The 27421-nt window shown below is 38.9% G+C and overlaps 1 protein-coding gene across 2 annotated transcripts; it reads left to right on the forward strand.

Annotated features, from left to right (window-relative positions):
• The first annotated feature begins 9694 nt into the window (after positions 1-9694).
• On the forward strand, positions 9695-25836 carry BAALC (BAALC binder of MAP3K1 and KLF4). Of its 2 annotated transcripts, none has more exons than XM_087962078.1 (3): positions 9695-10229; positions 21808-21980; positions 22973-23092. In XM_087962078.1, exons 1-3 carry the CDS (start codon positions 10052-10054, stop codon positions 23042-23044), a joined length of 423 nt encoding a protein of 140 aa, XP_087818204.1. In that variant the 5' UTR covers positions 9695-10051; the 3' UTR covers positions 23045-23092. The 2 variants fall into 2 exon arrangements, with proteins under 2 accessions (XP_087818204.1, XP_026545877.1); XM_026690092.2 differs by lacking the exon at positions 22973-23092 and adding an exon at positions 24567-25836 and having other exon boundaries at positions 9703-10229.
• The last annotated feature ends 1585 nt before the right edge of the window (positions 25837-27421 follow it).

Consider the following 27421-nt stretch of genomic DNA (forward strand, 5'->3'; position numbering starts at 1 on the left):
ACCTCCATCAGGTCAGACCTCACCTTGAGAGGCACAATGTTTCAGAGAACAAGAGACATGGCAGAAAAAGCTCTTCTGCATCCCACCAGTTCAGAATTCCTTGGCAGATGGGGTCTGCAGCAATAGTAGATCATAGAATAACAAGAGTTGGAAGGGACCTTGGAGGTCATCTAGTCCAACCCCCTGTTCAAGCAGGAGAGTCTATTCCAAATATTAGCCTCAACCTAGGATTGAACTCACAACCTCCTGATTGTGAGGCGAGAGCTCCAGAAAATTTCAGCACAGTGGGGGCAGTTACGTTCCCTTGGTAAAGCAGTTTCTTTTTTTCCTTAGCATTATATGCTTATAAGTGTCCTCACACATGAATGCGTGGTTCACCCAATCTCTTGGATATAAGATATTTATTCTTATCAGGTTGTTTTTTTAATTACATTTTTATTCTGCCCATTTCTCCTACAAGCTGACTCTGGGCATTGTTTTCTTTATTTTTGCGAAGTTTGCTTCAGGGTTAACCTGAACATTTGGATAGCAATGGCAAATATCACTTTGTTAAAATTGTATTTTGAGTTGCAAGGGAATCTGTTTTATAGTTTGTTTTCCTATCTATCTGACACTTTGAGGCTGTACACAATGCAATGTTTCCATTGCAGCCAGAGCATATAAACGGATTCTATAATTTTCTGACTTGTTTCTTTTTCCTTATCCTCTACCTGTCCCACATTCCTCTTTATTTTTCAAAAGCTGCCATTTTAACAAAGGTTGCTCTTTAGAATTATTCTCTGTTGCCAAGCAACACCATCTTCTGTACAGCTTAGTATCCATGAGCTGTCAGGGAAGAATATCCTTCTTGAATAATAGTCATCACAGAATCTACTCTACAGGGTCTAATTTGAATATGTTGATCTGAATTAAAACAGGGAGTCTTTGCCATCTGGGGTCAGTCTTCATTTTTCACATTTATTTCCAGCATTTTATGACATCTCAAGGCACCTAATGTCCATAGGTAAAATAATCCATGGAAATAATAAGCAAGAAAAGAAAACGGCACAGAAGACAACATACTTCTGTTTAAAAGAAAGACATAATTCAACATACCAAAAGATTTAGATCCATTTGATAGGCTGTGTTTCCACCTGGAACCTCAGCTTAGCAGTAAAACCAATTACCCAGAAAGCTTCTATGAAAATGGTGTCCCTGTGTGGAAAACAGATCAACTTAGCAAAGTTCAAAAAAACAAACAAACAAACACCCACTTAGCTGGTTTATTCCTTTAGCCCTCCAATAGGCAGTGGCTCATAGGATCATAGAAAGAGAAGAAGAACCTGTTTGGCCATGGAGTCCAAGTCCTCGCTTCTTGTGCCAGAATCCAAAATTTTAAAGCATTCTTGACCAGTGGTTGCCTAACATCTTATTTTTATTTATTTATTTATTTTATTTGTCAAGCATGTATTAGATAACAGATATAAGCATAAACATGATTATTAATACATGAAATGGGTAAGAATAAAAGGGAACATTAGGACAGGGATGGTAGGCACGTTGTGTGCTTATGCACGCTGGATGCATTCAATGAATAAAAAAGACAGCTATGTTTTTCAAAATTGTAGCAATTGTCAAAAACTCCTACAGTTGGGAAATCCCTTCCCCGCTTCCTTGGCTTTGGTCTATGTCTATGATCTTGTGGGACAGCAGAGAACATATCTGAATCTTCCATATGATTTCCTTTCAGGGTTGTTGTTTTTAATGCTATCCCTTCTATCCTTAACCTGCTCTCTCAATCTTGCCTTGTAAGACTTTGTTTCCAGTTTCTTTTCTTTTTTTTTTAAGGGATGAGATGGGTTAAGAGCAGCAGAAATTCTGTATTTCAAAAGGTCTTTGGAGAAAAGGAAATGTTAGGATGTCAAGAACGAAGGCTGCCCTCAAAGGAAAGAACATATGTCAGTGTTTAGATATATAACCCATTTTATTTGTGTACACAATCCTGACTCACCAGTTGCCAGGCAGTGGCTGGGTGCTGCTAGGCCATTGTGTGGAATAGACATAATGAAAGATGCCACTTTCCGTAAAATAACCTCCCCCTCCTTAAACTGACTCATAAAAATGCTGCTATGAATAGGTTTTTGCATCAATATTGAGACATGATGGTATCATCTTCATTTCCCCTTTTCTCAGAACATAATCCTGTTGCTCCATCCATTAGGAATAATTGTGTTCTTTCCAGAATGAAACTATTGCCAGCATGGAAAGTGAATTATCTTTTGTTACATACTAGTTCCTTTCACACATCCTATTAAGCCACAATACAGTTGTCCAATTTCAACTTAATATGTTGTATGAATCCAAAGGAGAAGATCAGACACATTGATTTGTTTGCTGGCTGAGTTTAGTTGCTTAGTAGTATGATATATGAACTACTTGTTTTAACATGGCTGGCTGGGGAATTCTGGGAGTTGAAGTCTCCAGTGGCTCTCGTGCTCCAGTGGCCTAGAGGTGGAGCTCTCGCCTCACAATCAGTAGGCTGTGAGTTCAATCCTAGGTAGAGGCTAATATTTGGAGTAGGGTGTTGGACTATATTACCTCCAAGGTCCCTTCCAACTCTGTTATTCTATGATTCTAAGTCCACACATCTCCAAGTTGCCAAGGTTGAGAAACTCTGTACATATCGTAGGTTAGCACAATAGTTGAACTTAGCTTGCATATAAATCTATTCAAATAAGTTCATATCTTATTATAAAAGGCAGCACAATCATTTATTTGGAATGTAAGTGAGGTAGGAGACCCCTTGCCCTCCTGAGCTACTCTTCTACTTGGCTTTAGTTAAGATTTCAATAATTACTCTTTTTAAGAAGCAGATCCTGAACATGTTTTGGTTGCATGCTCACAAAATAGATCACCTCCCCGAACGATTAATAAATGAGTTAACCAGTGATCTGGCGCACCACAGAATACCCATAGTAGCCCTGCTGATTCTTTCTGTACTTTATTTTAAAGTTTATAATAAACAATGGCCCAAGCAGGTCATAACTTTACAAGTTGTCCCCATTTTCCTTTCATCTGCAATTGCTGGCCAGTGAAAAGCTTTCCCAATGAATTGGCCCCCGTCGTACTGTGCCGTAGCTTCTCATCTTTTGGATGGCTCTGTCTTGAAATTGGAAGGATTTCTTTCTTTATGTGGCTCAAGGAGTCCTGGGGCTACCTAAGGTATTATGTTAGCTATTGACCAGTTGGAGGCACTGCATAATGGATTTTGCCCTTAGTGGGTCTCTCCAGTGGTAACTTTCCTTCATGCTCCCTGGTTTATGCTCAACTCTTTAATGGGATTTGAACCTACAGGCTTTGTACCTGATGATTTAGCTTTAGAGCTGTTCTGGTCCCATCTCTGGTACTTTGCAGGAAGGGAGATCTCACAGAACCTATGCAAGTATCTTCTACCTTCTACGCACCAATTCCACCTGCGCTTTCTACAATTTTGTAAACAACAAACTAAAAGACTCAAGGTCCATCCCACCCCTGAAAGGACCTAATGGTAAAGACTGCAACGATGACACGATTAAAGCCAACCTCTTTAACACATTCTTTGGCTCAGTATTTGTAAACAGCAATGGACTATCCCACTATTTCATAGTCCAACCATAGACAGCTACAATGATCTAACACATATCGATTTTACAGAAGACAATGTTGAAAAAGCACTATGCAATCTAAAACCATCTCTATCTATTGGACCGGACGGAATATGTGCCTACTTCTTAAAAAAGCTATCCACTGCCATAGCCGAACCTCTAAGCCTAATCTTTGAAAAATCTTTCAGGACCAGCTCCTTGCCAAAACTATGGTCACAAGCCATGGTCATCCCCATCTTCAAAAAGGGAGACCCCAGCCTAGTTGAAAATTACAGACCAATCTCTTTATGCTGCGTCACCTGTAAAGTCATGGAATCAATTATTAACCAATCCATCATCCTCCACTTAGAAACAAACAACCTACTCTCCAATAAACAATTTGGTTTCAGAAAAAAACTATCCTGTAATCTGCAACTCTTACACTGCAAAAACATATGGACTACACAACTCGATCGGGGCAAAGCAATAGACACAATCTACATAGACTTCTGTAAAGCCTTTGATTCAGTGGTGCACAACAAACTACTCCTAAAACTAAAATCTTACAGTATCTCTGGACACCTGCATAACTGGGTAGAAGCATTCCTGTCAAACAGACAACAAATGGTCAAAATTGGGAGCGTCCTATCAAATTCTGTACCTGTCAACAGTGGGGTCCCCCAAGGCAGTGTTTTAGGACCAACTCTCTTCATACTTTACATAAATACTTTACATATACTTTACATATAAAGAGCAACTGTGTTCTCTTCACTGATGATGTAAAGCTATTCAACACCACAGACAATACTACTACCCTCCAAAAAGACCTCGACTATGTATCAGAATGGTCAATCAAATGGCAACTTCAAATCTCAACAAATAAATGCTCTGTCCTACATATTGGCAAAAAAAAATCAGAAAATAATATACAGGCTGAATAGTCAAGACCTTGTTGATGATCCAAACTCTGTCAAGGATCTTGGAGTACTCTCAAATGACCTAAGTGCTAGAGCCCACTGTAGCTACATAGCCAAAAAGGCATTAAGGCATTAACCTAATCTTACGTAGCTTTTTCTCTGGTAATATTACACTAATAACAAGAGCATACAAAACATTTGCTAGACCAATACTCGAATACAGCTCATCAGTCTGGAAACCACATTACGTATCTGATATTAACACGGTTGAGAAAGTCCAGAAATATTTCACAAGAAGAGTCCTCCACTCCTCTACTTGTTGCAGAATACCTTATGCCACCAGACTCGAAATTCTAGACCTAGAAAACCTAGAACTATGCCGCCTTTGGTCCGATCTAAGTATAGTATATAAAATCATACATTGCAATGTCCTACCAGTCAATGAATAATACTTCAGCTTCAACCATAACAACACAAGAGCAAACAATAGATACAAACTCAAGGTTAATCGCACCAAACTTGATTGAAGGAAATACGACTTCAGCAACAGAGTGGTCAATGTCTGGAATACTCTACCTGACTCTGTGGTTTTTTTCCCCAAACCCCAAAAACTTTAACCTGTGTACTATTGACCTCACCCCTCTCCTAAAAGGTCTGTAGGGGGCGTGCATAAGCGCACCAACATGCCTACCGTCCCTGTCCTATTGTTTCTTTTAATTTATTTTTATTTTTCTTATATGTATTCATAACTATGTTTTTACTTATACCTATTATCTTGTAAGCAATTGACAAGTAAAAAATAAATAAATAAAATAATAAATATCTTTCATTTTTTTCTTATATGTTCTCGTACTAGAGGGAGTTGTAACTCCCACTAATTTGGGCTTCATTTTAGAGACCTCAAGGCTGCCTGACTTTAAGCCATTTGTCACTGTATGATGAGACTGCATTTTCTTCCATCTCTATATATTCTTGCCAATTTGGCTTGGATTTACTTCGAGGCCAAAAACAATTTAAACTCTTTCTAACTTCATTAAATATAATGGCAACCCAGGCAATTTCTCCCATTCTCCATTGAGCAAAATATTTGAGTATCACATTGGAGAGAAATAGTGTTGACTTTTAAGAGCCAAAATATGTAATTCTAGACAGGGGCCATACAAATATGTATCTGTTTCTTCTCAGCAAGCTTTGGAAATGTTATTCGTGCAACCTAACACTCTCTGAGCTTTCTTGCTTTCTTGCAGACATTTCATTACCCTAAGTAACATCACCAATGCTAGTTAGGATAATGAAACTTCTGCAAGAAAGCAAGAAAGCTCATAGAGCACCAAGGACCTTGGTGAGCTTACAAATATTTAATATTTGAACCTTGAGCTATGAATACTTAATATTTGAACCTTGAGCTACAAATATTTAATATTTGAACCTTGAGCTACGAATATTTAATATTTGAACCTTGAGCTACGAATATTTAATATTTGAACCTTGAGCTACGAATATTTAATATTTGAACCTTGAGCTACGAATATTTAATATTTCAACCTTGAGCTACGAATATTTAATATTTCAACCTTGAGTTACGAATATTTAATATTTCAACCTTGAGCTACGAATATTTAATATTTCAACCTTGAGCTACGAATATTTAATATTTGAACCTTGAGCTATGAATATTTAATATTTCAACCTTCAGCTACGAATATTTAATATTTCAACCTTCAGCTACAAATATTTAATATTTCAACCTTCAGCTACAAATACTCTCCTTTACTCTCCTAATGCTCTAAATTTGATAAAAACACAGTACAGCACATATACTTAAAGCTTGCTCCCACATTTCATTTAAGAGGTATAATTCTATATCCATCACAAGGCTGGTTAAATTTTTTACTAGAATCAACCAAAAGCAAAATACTAAAAAAAAAAGAGGGAGGATGGAAATAAAACAAAATTAAGCCATGTTTCAGCCACAGTAGATTAAATTCAGAAGCAATGGTAGAACAGACCAGAAACTTATCATCATTATTCTGGAATAAACTGTTTTTATATTCTTGCAAAAAAAAAAAAAAAATCAGTGTGAACACAGACATGTGGTCACCAGGGGTCAAGTGTAATTTGAAAACTTTACCTTTGCAGTCATAAGATCATACAGTTTTCTGTTCAAGAAAACCTTAGACTGTCTACTATTATACTACTATATAACTATATACTATATACTACTACTATAACTTTAACCTTAGACTGTCTACTATTGACCTCACCCCTTTCCACACTTATACTTATTATCTTGTAAACAATTGGCAAATCAAATAAATAAATAAAATAAATAAATAAAGCACTGAAGTTGGAAGTTATGAACTGAAGGTATAATTATAACTAGCTGTTTTCTGAAGTCAGGTTAAACCTAGCATTCATAGACAAAATGGTTTTCTGTGCATCTCTGAAAACAAATGACACATAGAAGTGTCTTGGCCTGGCAAAGATTTATCTTCCCCATTCTTCCTGTCTTTCTTGTTTCCCTGTATATTAGTAACTTTTAATAGAAAACCCCAAGTAGAAACACAATGATAATTTTTGAAACAATGGAATTCCCCAAATCTCTGTTGGGATCATTACTATTAGAGTCATTGTGGATTTAATTTTGGAAATTCATAGAAAAAGAACCTGAAGTAAAACACAGCTTAATACAATGCCTTTATATAAATCTGAAAAAGAAAAAAAGTTACTGTTGAAGTGGAAAAATACAGGAAAAAGTATCCAGACAATTAAAAAAACCTTGGCCATGAAATAAGATTACAATGTCTGGGACTTCCTGGTTTAGATTTAAAAAAACAAACCCAGCAATGTTGCACAGTGTAAAGAAAGCCAGAAAGGAAAAGTCAGGTTAACTAATGGAGATGAATATGGCGGGATGTTCAGAACAGAAAAAATAAATTTTGCTTTTGTTGTTTTTTTACAGTTTTACACATTAACCATAGAATTTCCTGCTACAAGGTGTACAGTAGTGGTCACCATCAAGCTGAACAGGTTGAAAAGCTATGGAGAAGTTATCAATGTCTGTTATCCATACCAGATTTCTACTAATGCCAGCATCAGAGAGAAGCAAATGTATTGAGGGACAGAACAAGAAATTATATGTGCTAAGTGGAGACGCTGGTTCATCACAGGATGCAAAGCCAGTCTTGGTCTGATTGACATTCTTATGGTTTGAAATGAAGCCTACAATTGACAATTTGTTGTTAGTTGCGAAGTTGTGTCCGACCCATCGTGACCCCATGGACAACGTTCCTCCAGGCTTTTCTGTCCTCTACCATCCCCCAGAGTCCATTTAAGCTCATGCCTACTGCTTCAATGACTCCATCCAGCCACCTCATTCTCTGTCATCCCCTTCTTCTATTGCCCTCAACTGTTCCCAGCATTAGGCTCTTCTCCAGTGAGTCTTTCATGGTTTACTGCCTTGGTGTGGTGAAGGGGCTTGCATAGCTCAATGAAGCTATGAGCTATGCCATGCAGGGCCACCCAAGATGGACAGGTCATAGCAGAGAACTCTGACAAAACTTGATCCACTGGAGAAGGAAATGGCAACCGACTCCAGGATCTTTGCCATGAAAACCCCAAGGACACTGACAATATCATCATTCAAACAATTTGGAGGAACTTGCAATGTGCATTCACTCAGGGTTCTTCTAACTTGCCTATGAATATTTGCAAAAAAAGTAATTCCATTATATTTGCTGTTCCTCTAAATTGGTAACTGTTAATAGAAAACCTTAAGTAGGACTGCAATAATATTATTTTTTCCAAAATAGTTCACCAACTCCATGTGTTTTTCTAAGGAGCCTTTGTAATGCACATAAGCTAAGATCAGTAGAAAGAAGATCAATAATGTAAGAAAACCCCTAATGGCCAAAAACAGCATATAGAAAATGAAAGTAGTACTTTAATTGTGCTTAAATTATTCTGTAAAAAGCTACAGAAATAATTAAAAATTTGACTTGGCTCCAGAAAATGACCAAGTGTCAGCCTCAAATGAAGCTAGGATATTTCACAATGTATGTTTGTTAAATTTATAACCCCTCTTCACTTCAAGAGCTCAGGGAAAGCATATATACAATTTCTCCAATTTTTCCTCATAACGTTCTATAAAGCAAATAGGCCTAAGAAGAATGACTGGTCCAAAACTATTCAAGGCCTGAGAATGGATTTGAACCTGGGTTTTTCCAGTTCTAGTCCAACACTTTAATCATTATACAGCATTGGTATATATGGGTAAGTGCTCGGATTTTCACATCTTGTGCTGTCATTGACAAAAAGTTTGTGTGTGTGTGTCTGGCCAGTGGATTCAGCTCATTTTCCTTACTTCCTTAGAAGATAGCCCAATCTCAGAATGGATAAATGAAATTAACCTTTATTTTTTGAAAAGAAAAATAAAATATTGTTTAAATATCCAACATGCAAATATTAAACAGAGAAAAGGAGACATTCCAAAGTTGTTCTTGCAGATTTCTTCCTTCACCCTTCCAACCGGAACACACTGTTCATTTTAATTCTTTAATTCAAGGCTAAGAAACGTTGAAGAGCAGGATGTGTTAATGTCAAACTGTTGAGTATTGGGGGGGAGGGGGAGAAAGGAGGAGGAGGGGAGGAGGGAAAAAGAAGAAGAGGAGGAGAGAAAAGAAAGTGGGGGAGGAGGAGGAGAGGAGCAGGGGGAAAGGAGGAGGAGGGAAAGAAGAAAAGAGGAAGAAAGAAGATGAGAGGAAGAAAGGAGGAGGATGAAGTGAAGAAAGCAGAAGAATAAGAGGAGGAGGAGGAAGAAGAAGAAGAGGAGGAGGAGGAGAAGGAGGAGAAGGAGAAGGAGGAGGAAGAAGAAGAAGAGGAGGAGGGGGAGGAGGAGGAGGAGGAGGAAGAAGAAAGGAGGAGGAGGAGGATGAAGAAGAAGAAGAAGAGGAGGAGGAGGAGAGGAGGAGGAGGAAGAAGAGGAGGAGGAAGAAGGAGGAGGAGGAGGAAGAAGAGGAGGAGGAGGAGGAAGAAGAAGAAGAAGAAGAGGAGGAGGAGAAGAAGAAGAAGAAGAAGAAGAAGAAGAAGAAGAAGAAGAACAACAACAACAACAACAACAACAACAAACAACAACAACAACAACAAACAACAACAACAACAACAGCAACAGCACCATCAGCAGCAGCAGCCCTTCCCCCGGCCAAGCGGGGCTTCCTGAGGCCACCGCTCAGGCGGCGATTCTCCCTCCTCCGCCAGCGAGCAGGAGCAGAGGCGGGGAAGGCGGAACGAGGGGAGCCCGTGAGCGGCAGGGCGGGGGAAGGGGGCGGCAAGGCAGGCGCATCAAGGCATCGCATCGCGAGGCACCCGCAGCCGACGGGCCATCGGCGGCGAGGCAGAGCGCGCGGGAGGAGGCGAAGGCGAAGGCGAAGGCGAGCGCCCTTCGCCCGGAAAAGGGAGCCGCAGCTGCTACTGCTGCTGCTGCTGCTGCTGCTGGTGTTGCGCGGGGCCGGCGCTGAGCTGCCAGGACCCGGGATGGGCTGCGGCGGGAGCCGCGCCGATGCCATCGAGCCGCGCTATTACGAGAGCTGGACCAGGGAGACCGAGTCCACCTGGCTGACCAACACGGACGCCGAGCCTCCGCAGCAGCCGCTGCCCGCCGCCGGCCCCGAGAGCGGCGGCGGCGCCGCCGAGGCCGGCCTGAAGAGCCCCGGTGAGTCGGGCAAGCGCGGGGTGGAGGGCCGCCCTTCCGCCGCCACTGCGGCTGGCTGCCAAGCGGAGCGGATGCTCGGGCTCCGCTCGGTTCCTCTCCACCACCGCCGCCCCACCGATCTCCTCCGCCTGAGCCTCTGAGCCTGGAAGGAGCCGCGAAGCAGGCTGTGAAAATAGCCGCCTTGCTTTGCATCGCCTCGGGCAAATGCTGGCGTCGCCTTAACTTACTACATAGTTCCCATTGCTTGCCTAAGGAAAGTCCTGGCTCTGCTGCCTGGGTGGCAATGGAGGCAAGGAATCTGGGTTTCCCGCTTTGGGACGCTGCTTTCTGAGCAGGTACTTTTCTTCCAGAAAGAAGAGGGGGAAACTGGTGGCAGCCTATCCTTGACCGTGCATGCTTGCCTGGGGTTAACTTAGCCATCATTTACTCCGTGCAATTTGGGGGCTTCTTGTGATAACAGCTATCAGTTCGTTGCACCTTTGCCAGCTGGATTTAATTCTAGGCCGGTGTTTCTCACCCGTGGCAATTTTAAGGTGTGTGGACTTCCAACTCCCCAAATTTCCCAGCCAGTAATGCAGACTGGGGAGTTCTGGAAGGTGAACTCCCCACGCCTTAAAATTGCCATGGTTGAGGAACGTTCTAAAATATGGTTGACTAGATTGTAAATGATATAAACACCGTCACAGCTCACCTGGTGATACTTAAATCGCTTGAGAACAGTACGCATGTCTAGCTTTTATGTTTCTATCTCTCTATCTCTGAGAATTGTGAATAAAGTCATTCATCTGTTTGAAATCCCTAAGGTGCAAGCTGTGTGCAAGATAGTATCAGCTCATCTCTTCCACTAACATAATTAGTGATTCTACTCAGGCCACTTTCAAATGAATAGAATAGAAATAGAAATAGAATAAAATATTTGGAAGGGACCTTGGAGGTCTTTTAGTCCAACCTCCTGCTTAGGTAGGAAACCCTAAATTGTTGCTAAACTCCTCTTAAAAACCTCCAGGGTTGGAGCATTCACAACTTCTGGAGGCAAGTTGCTCCACTGATTAATTGTTCTGTCTGGAACTTTCTCCTTAGTTCTGAGTTGCTTCTCTCCTTGATTAGTTTCCACCCATTGCTTCTTGTCCTGCCCTCAGGTGCTTTGGAGAATAGCTTGACTCCCTCTTCTTTGTGGAAGCCCCTGAGATATTGGAACACTGCTGTCATGTCAGCCCAGTCCTTCTTTTCATTAAACTGGACATTAACCCAGTTCCTGCAACCGTTCTTCGTGTTTTAGCCTCCAGTCCCCATATCATCTTTATTGCTCTTCTCTGTATTCTTTCTAGAGTCTCAACAGCTTTTTTACATCATGGCGACCAAATGGTTGTCTAAATCAGTGGTCCCAACTGGTGAGCCAGGGACCACTGGTGGTCCACGAGAAAATTTTGGTGGTCCTCAGAGAAATGTCCCCCTACCTTGAGTAGAGCCACGTGAGCTGGAACTGGAAATTAAAGACTAACAGCAGGGGAGGGAAATCCACCCAGGGTGGCTTGCTGATATTGGTGGGAAAGTCAGTCCCATATTCCAGAGTTTCAGCAGTCACAAGACTGGCCTTTTTGGTCATCCCGGAGCAGCTTCTCCAGTCCATGGCAGGCCGGTGCTTCTGGGTGGAGGAGCAGCTGGTCCGGGGTGACCAAAGGGCTAGTCCTATGACTACTGCAGCTCTGGAATATGGGACCTATTTTCCTACCAACGTCAGCAAGCCACCATCAGTCAAAATTCATATTAGTGGTCCGTGGGATTTAAAATTATGAATTTGGTGGTCCCTGAGGTCCAAAAGGTTGGCGACCCCTGGTCTAAATCAGGGAATGTGGACTTCAATTCCCAGAATAAGTCTTAAAGTTGCCAAGGTTGGAGACCCCTGGTCTAAATAACCTCTACTTTGTAAATGTTTGTAGCTAAGAGAAAATATTATACGGAGGTCAGATACAACCTTGACTCTGATGGTTTCATGATTAGCAGAGCTGTACTACCAGATACTACTGATACAAACTGAAATCCAGTATAAACTATGAAATATTATTAAAACTTGCTCAGTGCAAGGAAAATTTCCCACACTTAGACTTTGCTAATATGAAACAGATTATCTTGCCTTCAAAATGAGCCCATGCTTGTGATTTTCTTTGTACTGCTTTTTTAAAAAACTTTTATATCACATATAGTCCTCAACTTATGACTGGTTACTTAATGACTGTTTGAAGTTACAATACCCAAAATATATTTATGACCAGGATCTGAAATTCCAATGGTCACACATCCCAGCCACATGACTGTATTTTGGGCATCTGGCATAGCTGTTTGCAGCATCCCATGGTCACATGACTGCAATTTACGATGTTTTTGCTCGAAACTAAGATATACTTCTGGTTTCCAACAAAAATGCCACGGAGCAAAACAGTGGGTTCACTTAAAGACTGTTGCAAAAAAATATAATTGTCAGGTACAGTTATGGTTATAAGTTGAGGACTATTCATATAAGATTTTTAAAGCATAATTCTGAATATTATTAAATCTTCACTAAGGACATAAACTCTATGCATTCTAATCCTAAATAACAATTTTCTGGAACTGCAAGATGCCCTGTTCTTATATTCATAAAGTATTGTCACTGCTTATATAAAGATACAAGGACATGCTGCAAAATATTTCAGAATATAAACAGATATTTTATCAAGCAGCTGTGTAATGTAGAAAATGTTAATAATGGAGTGGCAAAAGTGTTTTGATTGAGAAAGCGTAGCTGTACCATGAGAACAAGGATCACAAAAAGGACTAAGAATGTGTTCAAAATAAAAAGTATTCCTTAACAATACTTAAAAAAAAAACCTATCCAAGACCCCAAATGTCCATAGTATCGTAAGATAAATTTTAAGTTGGATGTTTGATTTGGATTCCAAAGTGTCATTTATGTTTATGTCTAGTATTTTGGAAATTGTTAGATGACTCCTGTAAGAAGCTGAAATAAGTTATGAATCCCTATTTAAGATTTTTCACCCCATGCTAAAAACTGTCCCACTGAATTCTATAGCACAAAATAATCTGGCTGGCTTTCCACATTTGGCTGTCTTGTGACCAAAGCTTCCATAAAAAAAGTCTGATTGTTCATGTGAGAATTCATGTGTACAAAAGAGAACCAGATAAGCACAGATAAACAAACCTGAACATCTTTAGATATTTCTTTTGGCTTCATTTTCTTTGTTCCCCAATTGTTGTTTCTTGCTTATGCATTGAGGGTTACTGCTGAGCTGTGATCAGGTCTGACATATTGGAAGAATGTTTTATTAGATCTATTGACATGCTTGAAAAACATTTTATTCATTTGGCTTAGCCCACTGTACCACCTTTGTAAAGCTTGTTTGGGTCGAAGTATTCAGCTTTCTGACATGAGCTTTTAACACCAGAGATAGGATTGTATTTTTCCCTTCTACTGAAGATAGGCTAGGGAGAAATATCAATCTGCCCTAATCAGAAAAGGGGTCCTTCGTAGGAAACATTTTTATGCGATCTTTTCAAAGCATAATCTCAAGTTGTTTGGTTTTCCAACAAATATCTGTATTTTTAATCCTTGTACGTGGATCTAAAATGGAAGCTTAAAAATTTAATACAAATAAAATTAGAATTGGATTTTTTTTCTTTTTGTGGATGTATTAGTCTTTTGTGAGCTTGTCATAATGATGCACAATGTTGCTGTGTTCTTTCTTCACCATTATTGGTTGTCAGTCTGGACTAAAGTAGTGTTCTTTCTGGCTTGGAAAGACACTTTTCTTGATCCAGAGGACAGAATATAAAGGGTGGTCTGAATATCCTGAACAATCAATAACATCTCCTGTCTGCTTTCGTAGCTGCTGCTATCACTTGCAAAAAGTAATATTGACTTTGATTTCTCCAGAAGACTTTTTAGAACCAAGAAACAAAACAAACATTGTAAGAGATATATTACCTTTATCAACAGCTTTTGCTTTGTACAGGGAACCTGAACTTATGGTTATCTTATCTTAGCCTGATAAAATGAAAAATGCACAAAAGGGGTAGATGAAATCATTATAATAGGCTGCAAACATTCATACTATAATCTTCCTGATTATGGCCAACATTGCTTTTTCTTTGGTTGGTAATAATTTGCCGAGATATCTAGAAACACGATCACTTTGCTGTCCGTAATGCACCTATTTAACAGCGTACAGGATGATTATTATATATTATTGGTTTGCTTTCTTAGATATTCCATGGAACTTATTCTCCAGCTCAAAATCACCCAAAGCAATTTGAACTGGTGAATAACAGAATGTACCAGGAATCAATCACGGTGTCATCCTCAATGGGATGCTTAAACATCTCCAGCAGAATACACCCTTTCTCAAGGCAGATTTTGAGAAAACAGCTCTTATTATTAGAGTTTTCCTGATACCCAGTTGAAATTTACTTCCTTGTAATTCAAGCCATTTTTTTCTTTTCTGAAACATCTTTGAAGAATTGTGCCTTATCGTCTTGGAGGCAGCTACCGTGTCTCTCCACAGTCTTTTCCAAGCTAAATATATCCAACAGCTTCAACTGTTCCTCATAAATTTTTCTTTCCAGGTTGTTCTTCTTTGGATACCTTCCAGTTTATCAACATCCTTCCTAAAATTTGGTGCACAGAAGTGGACACAATATTATAGGTGAGGTCTGAGCAATATTTTAGATGCAGGATGGAAAGGAATAATGATTTTTTTTAAATTTTGACACTGCTGTTGATGGAGCCTAACATTGCATTTTCCTTTTTTTGCTGTTGTGTCACTGTTGGCTAACAGTTTGTTATCCACCAAGATACTCAAGATGCTTTTTCTAGGTACTCAGCATGGTTCCCCCCATTCTACTGATTTCTTTGGTGTTTTTTTTCTATCCAAAGATCAATATACATTTATCTTAGTTGAAATGTAGCTTATTAGTTTCTTCCCATTGACCCAGCTTACCAATATACTGTCCTCTATACCAGTTTCATAGCTATCCAGTGATAACATAGTCCAGCCACCATTTGCTTTTAAAACAGTTGGAATACCTAGTGAAATTCTGACTTCCATCTGCCAGTATTTTTTTTCTTTTTCTTTTGCCCAAGGATTCTAGTCCACGCAGTGCATTCTAAAAAAATAAACAAGAGAGAGGAATGCTAGGCCTGTCCTCACTATGCAACATATTCATCCACCAAGGAGAGGAGAGAAATCACAGAAAAAGGAAACTAGCTAGACATAACAGTGCAGTTTTTCACCAGGATGGAATTGAGGACAACAGTCAGTGGAGGAAGGGCTGGAGAACAAGTCAAAACACATAAAAGATACGAGAATTGTCTAAAACCCAGACAGAAAATGCAAAGCACACCAAGTACTTGTTACTGGATGGGCTTCTTACTGTAATTAAGGTTTAATGGCACCTAGAGTAGTTTTATAATTATTGGATTCTAAATGGTTTGAATCCCTTGAAGAAGGCAGATTTTTTTCTCTTTTTCTTGTGACCTTGGGATTATTTATTGTAAATTGGATCTTCCTTTCAGCTGTCCTCTGGGAGTCATTTCAAAGGCTGCATTATGGTGGTTTGACATTGAAATGAGACACAGGGAACTGTCTCTGAGAAAATGCCAACCCTGAGAGAACTCAGGTAGCAGTATTTATTGAGAAAAACACAAGCAAAATATACAGTATGCATATTCAGAAAACAATGACCTCAACAGGAGATTACTTCACCAGCATGAGAACACACAATCTTGGAAAGTCCCAGATGTTACCTTGCTAGGGTGAGATCATTCAGCCACGGAAAGTCTCATGGGAAAGTTTGGAAAGTCCCATGAGAAAGCACAACTGTGTATCTTGTACCTTGAACTTTCACCCATTTTCCTATTCCTTCTAAACTGGCAGAATCAAAACAGAATGAGGCACTCTGAGCAAAGATACTCCTACCCCACCAAGAATGCCCACATCTCCTAGACTTACTGCTAGTTATACAAAGGCCTTACAGAAAATGATAAAATGATTAATAAAATATATTACCACACTGCATGTTTTTTGAGAGATTTTCATTCAATGAGCCAATTATTCAGGTGCTTTTTATTTTCTATGCTATTTTCAGATGAAAAATGAAAAGGGTATCACTAATAAATGGCCTATGGTGGATGCTGATTATTTTCCTGGAGGCGTCCTGTTGGGTTTCGATTAGAACAGAACTATAAATTAGGTTAGATAAATGACATAAGATGGTAGAGTATATCTTCTTGTTGCAATAAAACCACATGATAACAAGCTGGTTTATCTGCTCCTTTGTAACAATGCATTTTAGCTTCGTCATCTCCCAAACAGTGCTAGTAATCATGTCTCCTTTCCTTTTGATTTGCTGTTTTTATTCTGGAGTACTGCTAGTTCTAGTTTGCACTAAGCGCTTTTTTGCTTTAAGTGTTTTGTCCTCAGCATATTTGCTTTGCAGCATATGATTCTTTATCTGTATTCCTGTCTAAAGTGTATTTCTGTTGATTTACAGCAAGTAACTAGGTTGTACCTGGAGATTCATTGGCAATAAGCAGAGTCTACAAAGGTAGCCATTTCTCCCCTCAATTGCTAAATATGTTTTGGAAGTATAAACTGATTTGTAACTTTGTAATCTCTTTGTGGAAGCTTTGTATAATTGAAGTGGCAGAAGATTGCAGGGGCTAGTTATTTACTGTTTGTAAGTAATGTGGGAAATACATCACATAAGGGGAATTAATGATCTTTCTCCTACCACACCCTGGCTATTTACAGCTTTAAGTGATCAATACCTGACTAAAAATCACTTCTAATTCAGCTGAGCCATTTCAGTTTAAGGCCAATTTGGGTTTCACAATCTAACTGCCTACCTGTTTTCACTTGCAGCACACAGAATACCTGCCTTGCAATATTCCCATTATCTAAAAGATGTTGCTTAAGCAGCCATTTTTTAAACTGTTCCCCTACTTCTCCTGGAGCCTAGGGTTGTAATCTGCAATAGCTTTATTTCTCTCTGTTTGGAGACAAACAGTACATAATAAAAGCATCCGTGAAGGAAGTCATTATTTCTTCCTGTTTTCTTCCAAGAGAGGTGAAAACATGTACTGTATACAGTCACATCTGACACATGGAAAATAAGCTTTTACATTCCGTGTGTGTCATAACATCCTATTGATATATTAAGTAATATTTCTTTATCTAGGCTTGTCATTAAAACACATCCCCAAACAATTGGAAAATCCAATAAAAATGAGAAAAATGAACAATAGTGACCAGATCTTGGTTACTGAGGTCTTTCATTCTTCTCTACAGTTAGCATTTTTCTCTTTTGACTTTAATTAATATACAAGGAAACAGAAAGAAAATATAATTAGTATAATGAAGGGGGAAAAACTAATTCAATTACCACAAGATAAATTGTATATATATATAAGGGCTTTTTGTTTTCTGAGGTTCTCGCGGGTATTTGTATGTGGATCTTTGGTTATTCGGGTTTTCTCCCGCGTAAGATTGGAAGTATCTAGGCAACGTTTCGATGAAGTCTCATTCGTCATCTTCAAGCTTGTGTCTTCAGCTCTGTGCTTCTCTGTTCACTCTGAGAAGCACAGAGCTGAAGACACAAGCCTGAAGATGATGAATGAGACTTCATCAAAACGTTGCCTAGATACTTCCAATCTTACGCGGGAGAAAACCCGAATAACCAAAGATCCACATAAGGGCTTTTATAACCACTTTTAGACTGCAAATTTGCTTTCTTGAGGGTAATTGGAATCCTTCCCTTAAGGAACACACACACACATCTCTCTCTCTCTCTCTCTCTCTCTCTCTCTCTCTCACACACACACACACACACACACACAATCATTTTAATGGTTCCAGTAATGTAACAGGCTGTATATTTTTCATAAAAGATATACTTCTACATTCATTATCCTGAGTTAACATTTCTCTTTTAACAATTTAGTGCATAAGACTGACCTGCCGTTTGTGAAAATCTGCATTAAATTGAATAATGAAACAAAAATATCAACATAACAGTTTGTGTGCACTTCATACAATCATCAATATTTCTATACAACCTTATTTCTTTGATCACAGAATGCAGCATCAATTAATCTCAAAATTGCTCTACATTTTTCATGTGGTCATGATGATTCTCAGTTATGTACAAAGCATAATTTTCTATACCTTATTGTCCTGTCCTTTTGAGGACACCATGCAGGCTCTGGAAATGGCTCCTGTTAACCACCATATTTGACTGACTGCCAGTGTGGTATTATGAATTTTGAGTCTTTCCACAGCATTTTATTTTTTTTATTCTTGCTAAATTGCTGAGCTACTGTATTTGGCCATGAAATCCTCTTTATACATTTTATAGTTACAATTGCTAGAAAACTCTCTGATGAGAAGGAGGTTGGAGTAGAGACGAACCAAAAGGAAGAGGCAGGACACAAAAGGAGCTTATACTAGAAATATAGTACTAGAAACAAAAAGTGAAGGCATATAATTGAGGAACCAAACAATGAAAACTCAGGATCCGCTGAGTAAACAGCAATGAGGATGGATAGTGTGCCTCTTGTGTGTTCTTAGCCAGCTCACTGTATAGGTAGTCTTCAACTTTCAACCACAATTGAACCCAAATTTTATGTTAAGTGAGATATTTGTTAAGTGAGTTTTGCCCCATTTAGTTTTGCAGTGAATCACTGCAGTTGATTAGTTAGTAACATGGTTGTTAAGTGAATCCGGTTTCCCCATTGATTTTGCTTGTCAGAAAGCCACAAAAGGGGATCATACCTTGGAACATTGCAACCGTCATAAATATGAGCCAGTTGTCAAGCATCCAAATTTTTAACATATAACCACGGGAATGCTGCAATGGTTTTGTGAAAAATGGTTATAAGTCACTTTTTCCAGTGCTGTTGAAACTTTGAACGGTCACTAAATGAATCATTGTAAGTTGAGGACTATCTGTACCATTCCTGTTCCTAGAGTATGAATTTCTCTAGTCCCTAGGACCAGAGATGTGAGTTCTGGCATCATATATCATCTCCAGTTATTGCTACTTCTGGAGAAGAATCTGCCACCAGCTTATCCTGAGAATTGGCTGTGAAGAGGTACCAGCTCTTCCTTCTCATTAGATTTTCTAGAGAAAGTCCTGAAATACTCGTTTTATGCTTTTGGGAGTGTCCTTGTCCTGGACTCTCTACTCCATAACCCTATGCTCTATGGAAAGCAATCCAGGAAGTTGCCATTCAATAAAGGAGATAGCATTCCATCATCTAAATGTTACTCAACACTGCAAGGTCTGATTAAAATTAGAAGAAAATTAACAATGGGATATGATTACAACATGATTATATAATTAGCAGCCAAGCTCCATTGAAGAGGCCTAGTTACAATATGGCCTACTTACTGTCTAGGCCAAAAATATATTAACCCCCCATACCGCCCACCCCCTAGGAGCTTAAACTGCCTAAAGATATGTAACGTAAAGATACGTTGCTCACCCATGCTCACCCTGGTGGGTTGGATTGCAGCTGAACAACTGTGAGTGGCTTCTTTGAATGGAACATGGCTGGAATGGCCTCACTTCCCTTCTCTTTCCTTATCAAGGCTTGTAACAGAAGTGACCAGACAGGAAAGGAGAAAGTAAGTAATAATCCCTGAACACTTCTTTATGAAAGGAACATGCTGCACCTCCTTTAGCAAGCAAGGTCAGGGTTGCCAAACTTACCTATAAGCTAGCTAAATGGAAAGAAATTAACCCATCCTGCCAGAGCAGCAAATGCTCTGGGGACAAAAGTCCTAGTTGTATTGATTGTTGCTGTAGCACAGGGGTGTCAAACTCAATTTCATTGAGGGCCACATCAGGGTTGCGTTTGACCTCAGGGGGCTGAGTGGGTGTGGCCGGGTGGGCATGGCCAGCTCAACATCCTGTAGCCTTCTGCCAGCGAAAACAGAGCCCAGGAGGGCATATGGCCCTTCTGAACATTATTCTTGCAGAGGTACCGTGCGTGAGCTAGGCCGTCACTGTTTCCAGGGTGGCCCTGCGGGCCAGATCTAAGCACCTTGCGGCCTTGGATTTGACCCGTGGGCCTTGAGTTTGATACCCCTGTTGTAGCAGATTTTGATCCCAAAGTTCTGGCTTTCATTATCTTTCAACTTTCCTTGTGTTCTCAAGCATAATGTTTTGGTTTTATTTATTTCTTGGGTATATCTCCATGTTCTGACTTGTCATTTGAATGGTTTTCATTGTATTCTGCTCCTCTGGTGAAGTATTTCATAAGAAAACATTGCAGCTCCACCTGTCCATTTCTTTTCCAGTTCCCACATGGTGTTCTCCATGTTAATGTCAAAGCCATTTGATCAATACTTACTTGAGTGCAAATTGCTGACCTTGTCTTTCTGTTGACCAAGCGGATAAATATACCTGGTGTGCTTCAAAAGGATCCTCATATACATACATGCATATATACTGTATATATATTTGTCTCAACTTGTCACTTTTACAAATTGTTCTGTCTTTTCTTTTAAATAACAGTTCAGGTAGTCCTTGACTTACAACCATTCATTTAGTTTGAATGGTGACCATTTGAAGTTACAATGGCGCTGACAAAAGTGACTTATGACCAGTTTTCACACTTATGACTGTTGCAGCATTCCCATGATCATGTGAATCAAAATGTAGGCTTGGCAACTGGCATGTTCTTTATGTCAGTTGCGCTGTCTCAGGGTCATGCGATCACCATTTCTAAACCACCAAGCTGGATTCTGAAAAGCAAAGACAAGGTGGGAAGCCAGATTTGCTTAACAGCCACACAATTGATTCACTTAACAACTGTGGCAAAAAAATCATAAAATGGGGCAAATTCATTTAACTGCCTTGCTTGGCAATGGAAATTTTGGGCTCAGTTGTTGTTGTAAGTCAAGGACTACCCTGTAGTGTTTTGCCTCTATTCTTTCCAAGCCCTTCAAGAGTGTTGGAGCATGGATGGCATGTATACACATATTGAAAGGGCCACTGCCTTTTGTAAAAGTTGTTCCTATTTTCAGGGAGCACAAAATGGCCTCAGTGTTTCCTCTCAGAGATTTAAAAATCTGCCTTTTTTGCTGTGGACATGTTTGCTGCTTGTGGGGAGTGGTTTTCTATGAGTAAACCATCTTTCTGTTCCAAAGGCGAGGGAAAATTTATTTCTGTTGCTCATTGAAGTGCTCACCATCCCAAGTTTGGGATCATAAGGTTTTGGTTTTTTTTTTACAAATACCCTAGAATTTCAGGATCTTACGTGGCTAAGTCATTTCTTATCATTTGCTAAAAGTCAACAGGCAAATAAATATCTATGTCATATGGTGTCTACCTATGAAGGGGAGAAGAGGTATAAGAATATGTAAATGTAATGTAATGAATCTCATGTTAATTTTATCATGGACAAAACATCCTTTTATGAAACAGAATAATTTTGCCAATTTCCTTTTCAGCTGAAAAATACCATATGTAAAGTAATAACAAATATTTTGGCTTTTAGTCTGCAATTTTGTGTTTTCAGGGATTTTGGAGGACAGCAAATCAACCCAGACCTGCATGGCAAAGTCTTCAATTTCAAGTGGCATGGCTATTCCCGAAAAAAGAGCTCATTGTGCTACACAGTGTACAAAACTATCAACTCACACCACTGAAAATGCAGCCCAGAAGCCACAAAATAGCTTTAGAACCTCAGAGGTGAGTGTAGGATTACATTCTGTTTATGTGGCGATATTAATTGTACAAAACCTAAACAAAATTCAAAGGCTTCCTGTCCACCCTTGCTGCTATTCCACGACTGCGTTTAAAAACCCTTGTGCATTCTAAAGGTAAAACAATTTTGCCATTAGGTACTTTGTGATGTGGTTTCATGTTGCCATAGCAACTGGATTGAGGGACTAGAGAAGGCAAGTTCTAAATAACACAGATGGCAGAACACAAGGTCCAGAAGCAGAATCCCAAATCTTTTAAGAGCAGGAAGCCAAGACTGAGAAGAGAATGATGGCTGGCTTGAGGCCAGGAGTTGGGAGGCAGAATGAAGCAAAAATTTCTGCCGGTATGAAAATTGGTACCAGCAATTGGCACAAATACACCAGCAAGGTCCTTAGAGTTATAGTCATTTACAAAACCACCTTTATTGCAGTTTCCAATCAATTGGTGGGGAGAAAAATAGACTTAGCTCCCTGAAAGAGGCGATAATGTGACACCAATCCTCAGATGGTGCAGAACAATCCTGCAGAAGGGCCTTTAATCAAATGCAATTAAGCTCTACAGTATTTCTGCAGTTATAAGGGGAAAAAAGTATTCAGCTAGGCATTTCCCCCCCCCCCTCTATTGGCACAATTATCCTTTACTGTATGTTCAGATTTTCTCAGGCTGAAGGAGGCAAAGTAAGGGTTAGTTTCCTCACCATAAAAGTCATATTCAGTTAGGATTGGTTTGTATAAAAACTCTGATTTTTTCTTCTTCAAAGGACTGAACAGCAAAGCCTTGTCACACACAATGTTTTTAGGCCGATCGAGAATATGGTGTGATTCTAAACACGATGAAATGCTGAGCCATTCCATTTTCTAAGAATGGCATTATGCAGTGTATCCTTTACATTACTGAAGGAAGGGGTGGGGAAAATGTTATTTATTGTCCCCATATCCATTTATAAGTACTGATTGCTCTCTTACCATCTTGTATAGGTATTTATTGAGAGCAACCAAGAAGGCTGGAAAATAATAGGAGGAATGCTTGAAACCATTGAATGTGTTTAGTCTGCAGAAAAAAGGCTGTGAAAAGACACAATAATTGTCTTCTACTTTATTTTTACTATACTCCTACTTTCTGAGGGATTATCATATCCTTCTGAGGAATTCTTCAGAGCTGTTTGAGAAGACAAAGCAAGAAATAATAATTATTTACATAATATGTAAGTAGATCTCAGTTAGACATCAAGCAATGTTTTAATTTATCCCCATGCCATCACTCTGCTAAACAACTAACTCCCACAACATTGTCAAACTATTTACTAAGACTGTATTACTATTATTCTTCTCATCCTTCCTATTAGCTATTTCCTTTTCTACTTATGACTATAACTTTTTTTGCTTGTATCTTTACAATTTATATTGTTTATTTAGTTTCCTACTATGATTTATATGTTGATTGCTTATTTAGTATCCTATGACTATCACTAAATGTTGTATCTTATGATTCATGAAGAATGTATTTCTGATGACTATAATGATTTATCACTTATATCTTTTATGTACATTAAGAGCTTATGCACCGAAGACAAATTCCTTGTGTGACCAATCACACTTGGCCAATAAAGAATTCTATTCTATTCTGTTCTATTCTATTCATAGTAACAGTTTGATGAACAACTGTTACTATTAGAACATATTGCTTGATGTCTAACTGAAATCTAACTTTAACTGCTTTGAAACCAAACTGCTTGTGAGGAGGTGACTGGCCTTCACTGAAGATAATTTTAAAAGCCCAGTTAGTCATCTCTGAGGTATGATGTATTGGTAGTCCTCAACTTACAGTTCATTTAGTGATGATTCGAAGTTACAACAGCACTGAAAAAAGTGACTTACAGCCAGTTTTCACACTTACAACCATCACAGCATCTCCATGGTCACATGATCAAAATTCAGGTGCTTGGCAACTGACTCCTATTTATGACGATTGCAGTATCCTGGAGTTATGTGATCATCTTTAGTGACCTTCTGACAAGCAAAGTCAATGAGAAAGCCAAATTCAATTAACAACTGAGTTACTAATTTAATAACTGCAGTGATTCAACTTAACAACTGTAGCAAGAAATGTCATAAAATGGGGCAAAACTCACCTAACAAATGTCTCACTTAGCAGCATAAATTTTGGGCTTAATTTTGGCCGCAAGTTGAGGACTATCCGTAGTAGTGCACTGGGCTGGACTAGATGATATTTGAGGTCCCTGGTAACTTTTAACATTCTGTGATTGTTTTCTGAACTAAAAGCTCCACATTTTTACAATTTTCATTCTCCCATGCCCACCCAGAGAATTGTCAGTTTGTTTTTGGTTTGATTTTTGCAAATTTTGAATTGAAATAATTATATTAATAGGTTATGATACCTAATTTAAGACTAGAACCTAGGGATCATTCAAGTTCTAGTGCTGTTAGGAATACTATTTAATCAGTCTCTTTTTAAAAAACTGTTCTCCAGTCTTGTTTCCCTGTTTAAGAGTTACTTCTACAGAATATGTTCTAAGCATAAATTATATTTTATAAACTCCTTTTCAAACAGGCTAAATGGGACAAGAAAAGAGCCACAAAAGAAGTTAGTAGTAACACTGCCAAAACAGACAAATACAAACAAATAAATAGCAACAGAAGAGTCGCAAAGAATGGTATCAATTAAGGAAGTACTGAAAAAAGGTGAATGAATTCTGCAATATCTTGCTGCACTTTACCTGGCTGCGTAATGCAGGGATCTGGAATTTCAACATTGACATTATGTTGAAGGTGGCGGACAACTGATGCTGAGTGCCTTTGGAAAAATGGTGGACTTTATTAGCTCTGCAGTTCTGCCAACATTGGAAGCTTGAATACTTTTTCTTGTCTTGTACCTGATGAGCTTGGCCATCAATTAGGAAGTAACTGGTTTGATTTTTAGTTTGTCACTATACAATCAGCTATAGATTGATTGACTGATTATGTGCCATCAAGATAGTGTGGACTCTTAGAGACCACAAAGACAGATTTTTCCCCAGGATCTGTCCGTGTTCCCAGCCTGACTCTTCTGATGGTGCACAGTCATCATCTAGATTAATTCAATTTTTGTATGAAATGTATATCATCTGAAATCAAAATGTGAGCACAGCAATCGCTGTGTGCAAAATAGCACCCTGGGTGATCCTGTCATTAATGTGCTGAGATGCCACAAGAGAGTTCTACTATTATAGAGAGCTTGCTGCTACTTAAAATAGATGGCCAAAATTTGCGTCACTGTAAATAACTGTGTGGCAGGTGTAAAACACTTAAGAATGAATGTTAAGAATGTTTGGCCATACTGGAAGTTTGCACTGGATTGTTGTGCTATAATAGTTAATGGTACGTGCTCATTTTGGGGGAAATTCCCTCTGTCAATGTGCCACAATGTGGTGTGTATGCCACGCAGGACAAGCCTAATTCAACTGTCAGTCTCATTGGCAGCTGCCTAAAACCAAAAGTGATTATTTCTCAAGAATAATTCTCACAAAGTTCCCTAGCAGGAAATGAAAAGGAAGAACTGCAACGAATCGTGAATTATATTCAAAGTTGAAACAACCTGTATCCACCAACATCGGGGTAGACACTTTCTGATTTTCTAACCATTTTTCTATGGTTCAGAAAGGAGGTGGTCTCTGCATTGATAATGAGGAAAATTTCATCTGTTCGTGTGATCAAAGCTCAGCTTTGATACTATTTTGATAACATAAAGTGTGACTGAAAGCTTCAGTTTCACATTGGCCTCTTTGCATTTATTCCTGCTGAAAATCATGCTGCTATAACATAGTAAAATCATGCCAAATGCATTGTTTATTTATTATTTTTGTAAGGGTACACAATTCAAAAAGAACTGAGTGCTCGTGTGCTGCTTGCATCCCGTGGATGGGGCTTCGCTTGTTTGTGCAGCCTGGTTTCTGGCATGTTGCGGACTGGTGCCAGTTCACGGACTGGGGGTTGGGGACCCCGACCATATAGGATTTAAAATAGATTTTAAAAATTGACTAAATATGACAACCTAAAAAGATAGTTTTGATTTCACTTGAAGGGCAATTGATGTAAAGTTTAAAATGCTTAATACTGATAGAAGATATTCACAGCAGGAAAAAGTAAGTTTTAGGTTGAAATGACAAGTGACGGTGTGAGGAAAGTGCATATTTCTTCATGAATTTCCATTTTTCGCCTTTGCATAATATAAACTTTCCCAAGTGTTTAAATCCTGCCCTCGTGGTAAAAATCCTTTTTAATGTACTGTACACTTAATAAGAGCTTCAAATAGAGGGGATGGGGTGGAGAAATTATCTCTTGATTGTATCTTTTCAAAAGAGAAAAATTGTATATGCTATATTGGAGTCTCTAATGGAGAAGCAGAGCTGTTTTAAAGCAGGGCTAAATTTTCCAAGCAGAACTCTGATCTATAAATTAGTAAAATATTAATCAGTAAACAAATTAAGTGACCAGATTACTGGAGAGAATCAAAGCTGAACAATTTATCAATGTATTGAATGAGAACCTTAATTAGCACAGAAGGGAGACATTTTGGAAATGTAACTAGAAAAATGTGTACTATTAAAAGAAATTGCTTGATACTGAAATCTAGTGTTTGAAATCTATATTCAGTTTGTAGTCTTAATTATAGCACTGCAGGATTTCATAAATGAAAATAACCTTTGAATCATTCTTGGCATTACTTATGTATGTACACCCAAGCTTTAATTCAAATGGTGTGTGTTTATGTGTGTGTAATATACCTAATTAGAAAGGAGTCCTGATGCTTCAATAGAGCTTGCACTCAGCATACATTAACTATTTTCATTTTCCTAGGAATACGTCTCAGTTGCTTCTGAGCAAGTATATAGTGTTTGGTTTTCTATAGATCACCCCCTATCTGCTAATCTAGACTGTAATCTGTTCACAGGTAAGCCTCTTAAGTCTCATTAATTTTAATAACCTATTTATCACACATTGAATTCCAGAACAAATGACATACTACCCTCTGTGGAGGCCTCCAAAATTAACTGAACATAAGAGAGAGAGAGAGAGAGCTGGCAATGGTACACTCCATAACTGCAATTTTAACATACTCAATACTCTTATGTCCGCTCTTTCCATTGGGGCATTTAAATGCCTGCCTGCCTGTCTATGCGTACAGTTTCTCTGTTGGCCAAAATTCTTGCATAATTAAGGTTTATGCACACATGGGAAATTTATACCTAACACCTATGCTATAAATCTGAAGCGAAGCTGCTTTTGAATGCCTAGATTGATGTACCCCCAATACATTGCTCCCCGCTTTCTCCCACATCGCCCAAATTTAAATTCCTACATATGTCTAGTCCTGCCAACTTAAAGATGCGGATTTCAGTTCCCAGAATTACTCAGCATGATAACTGG

Source organism: Notechis scutatus, chromosome 3 (assembly GCF_049901735.1).
Source record: "Notechis scutatus isolate UNSWTSFEM ecotype Mainland chromosome 3, rNotScu1.2, whole genome shotgun sequence".
NCBI classification, from domain to species: domain Eukaryota; kingdom Metazoa; phylum Chordata; class Lepidosauria; order Squamata; family Elapidae; genus Notechis; species Notechis scutatus.

Bases quoted from the DNA above. Each gene is read 5' to 3' on its own strand.
- BAALC (XM_026690092.2), top strand. From the start codon at position 10,052: ATGGGCTGCGGCGGGAGCCGCGCCGATGCCATCGAGCCGCGCTATTAC. The intron at 10,230-21,807 runs GTGAGTCGGGCA...TTGTGTTTTCAG, and splicing joins GGCCGGCCTGAAGAGCCCCG to GGATTTTGGAGGACAGCAAA. The intron at 21,981-24,566 runs GTGAGTGTAGGA...CTTTTCAAACAG, and splicing joins ATAGCTTTAGAACCTCAGAG to GCTAAATGGGACAAGAAAAG.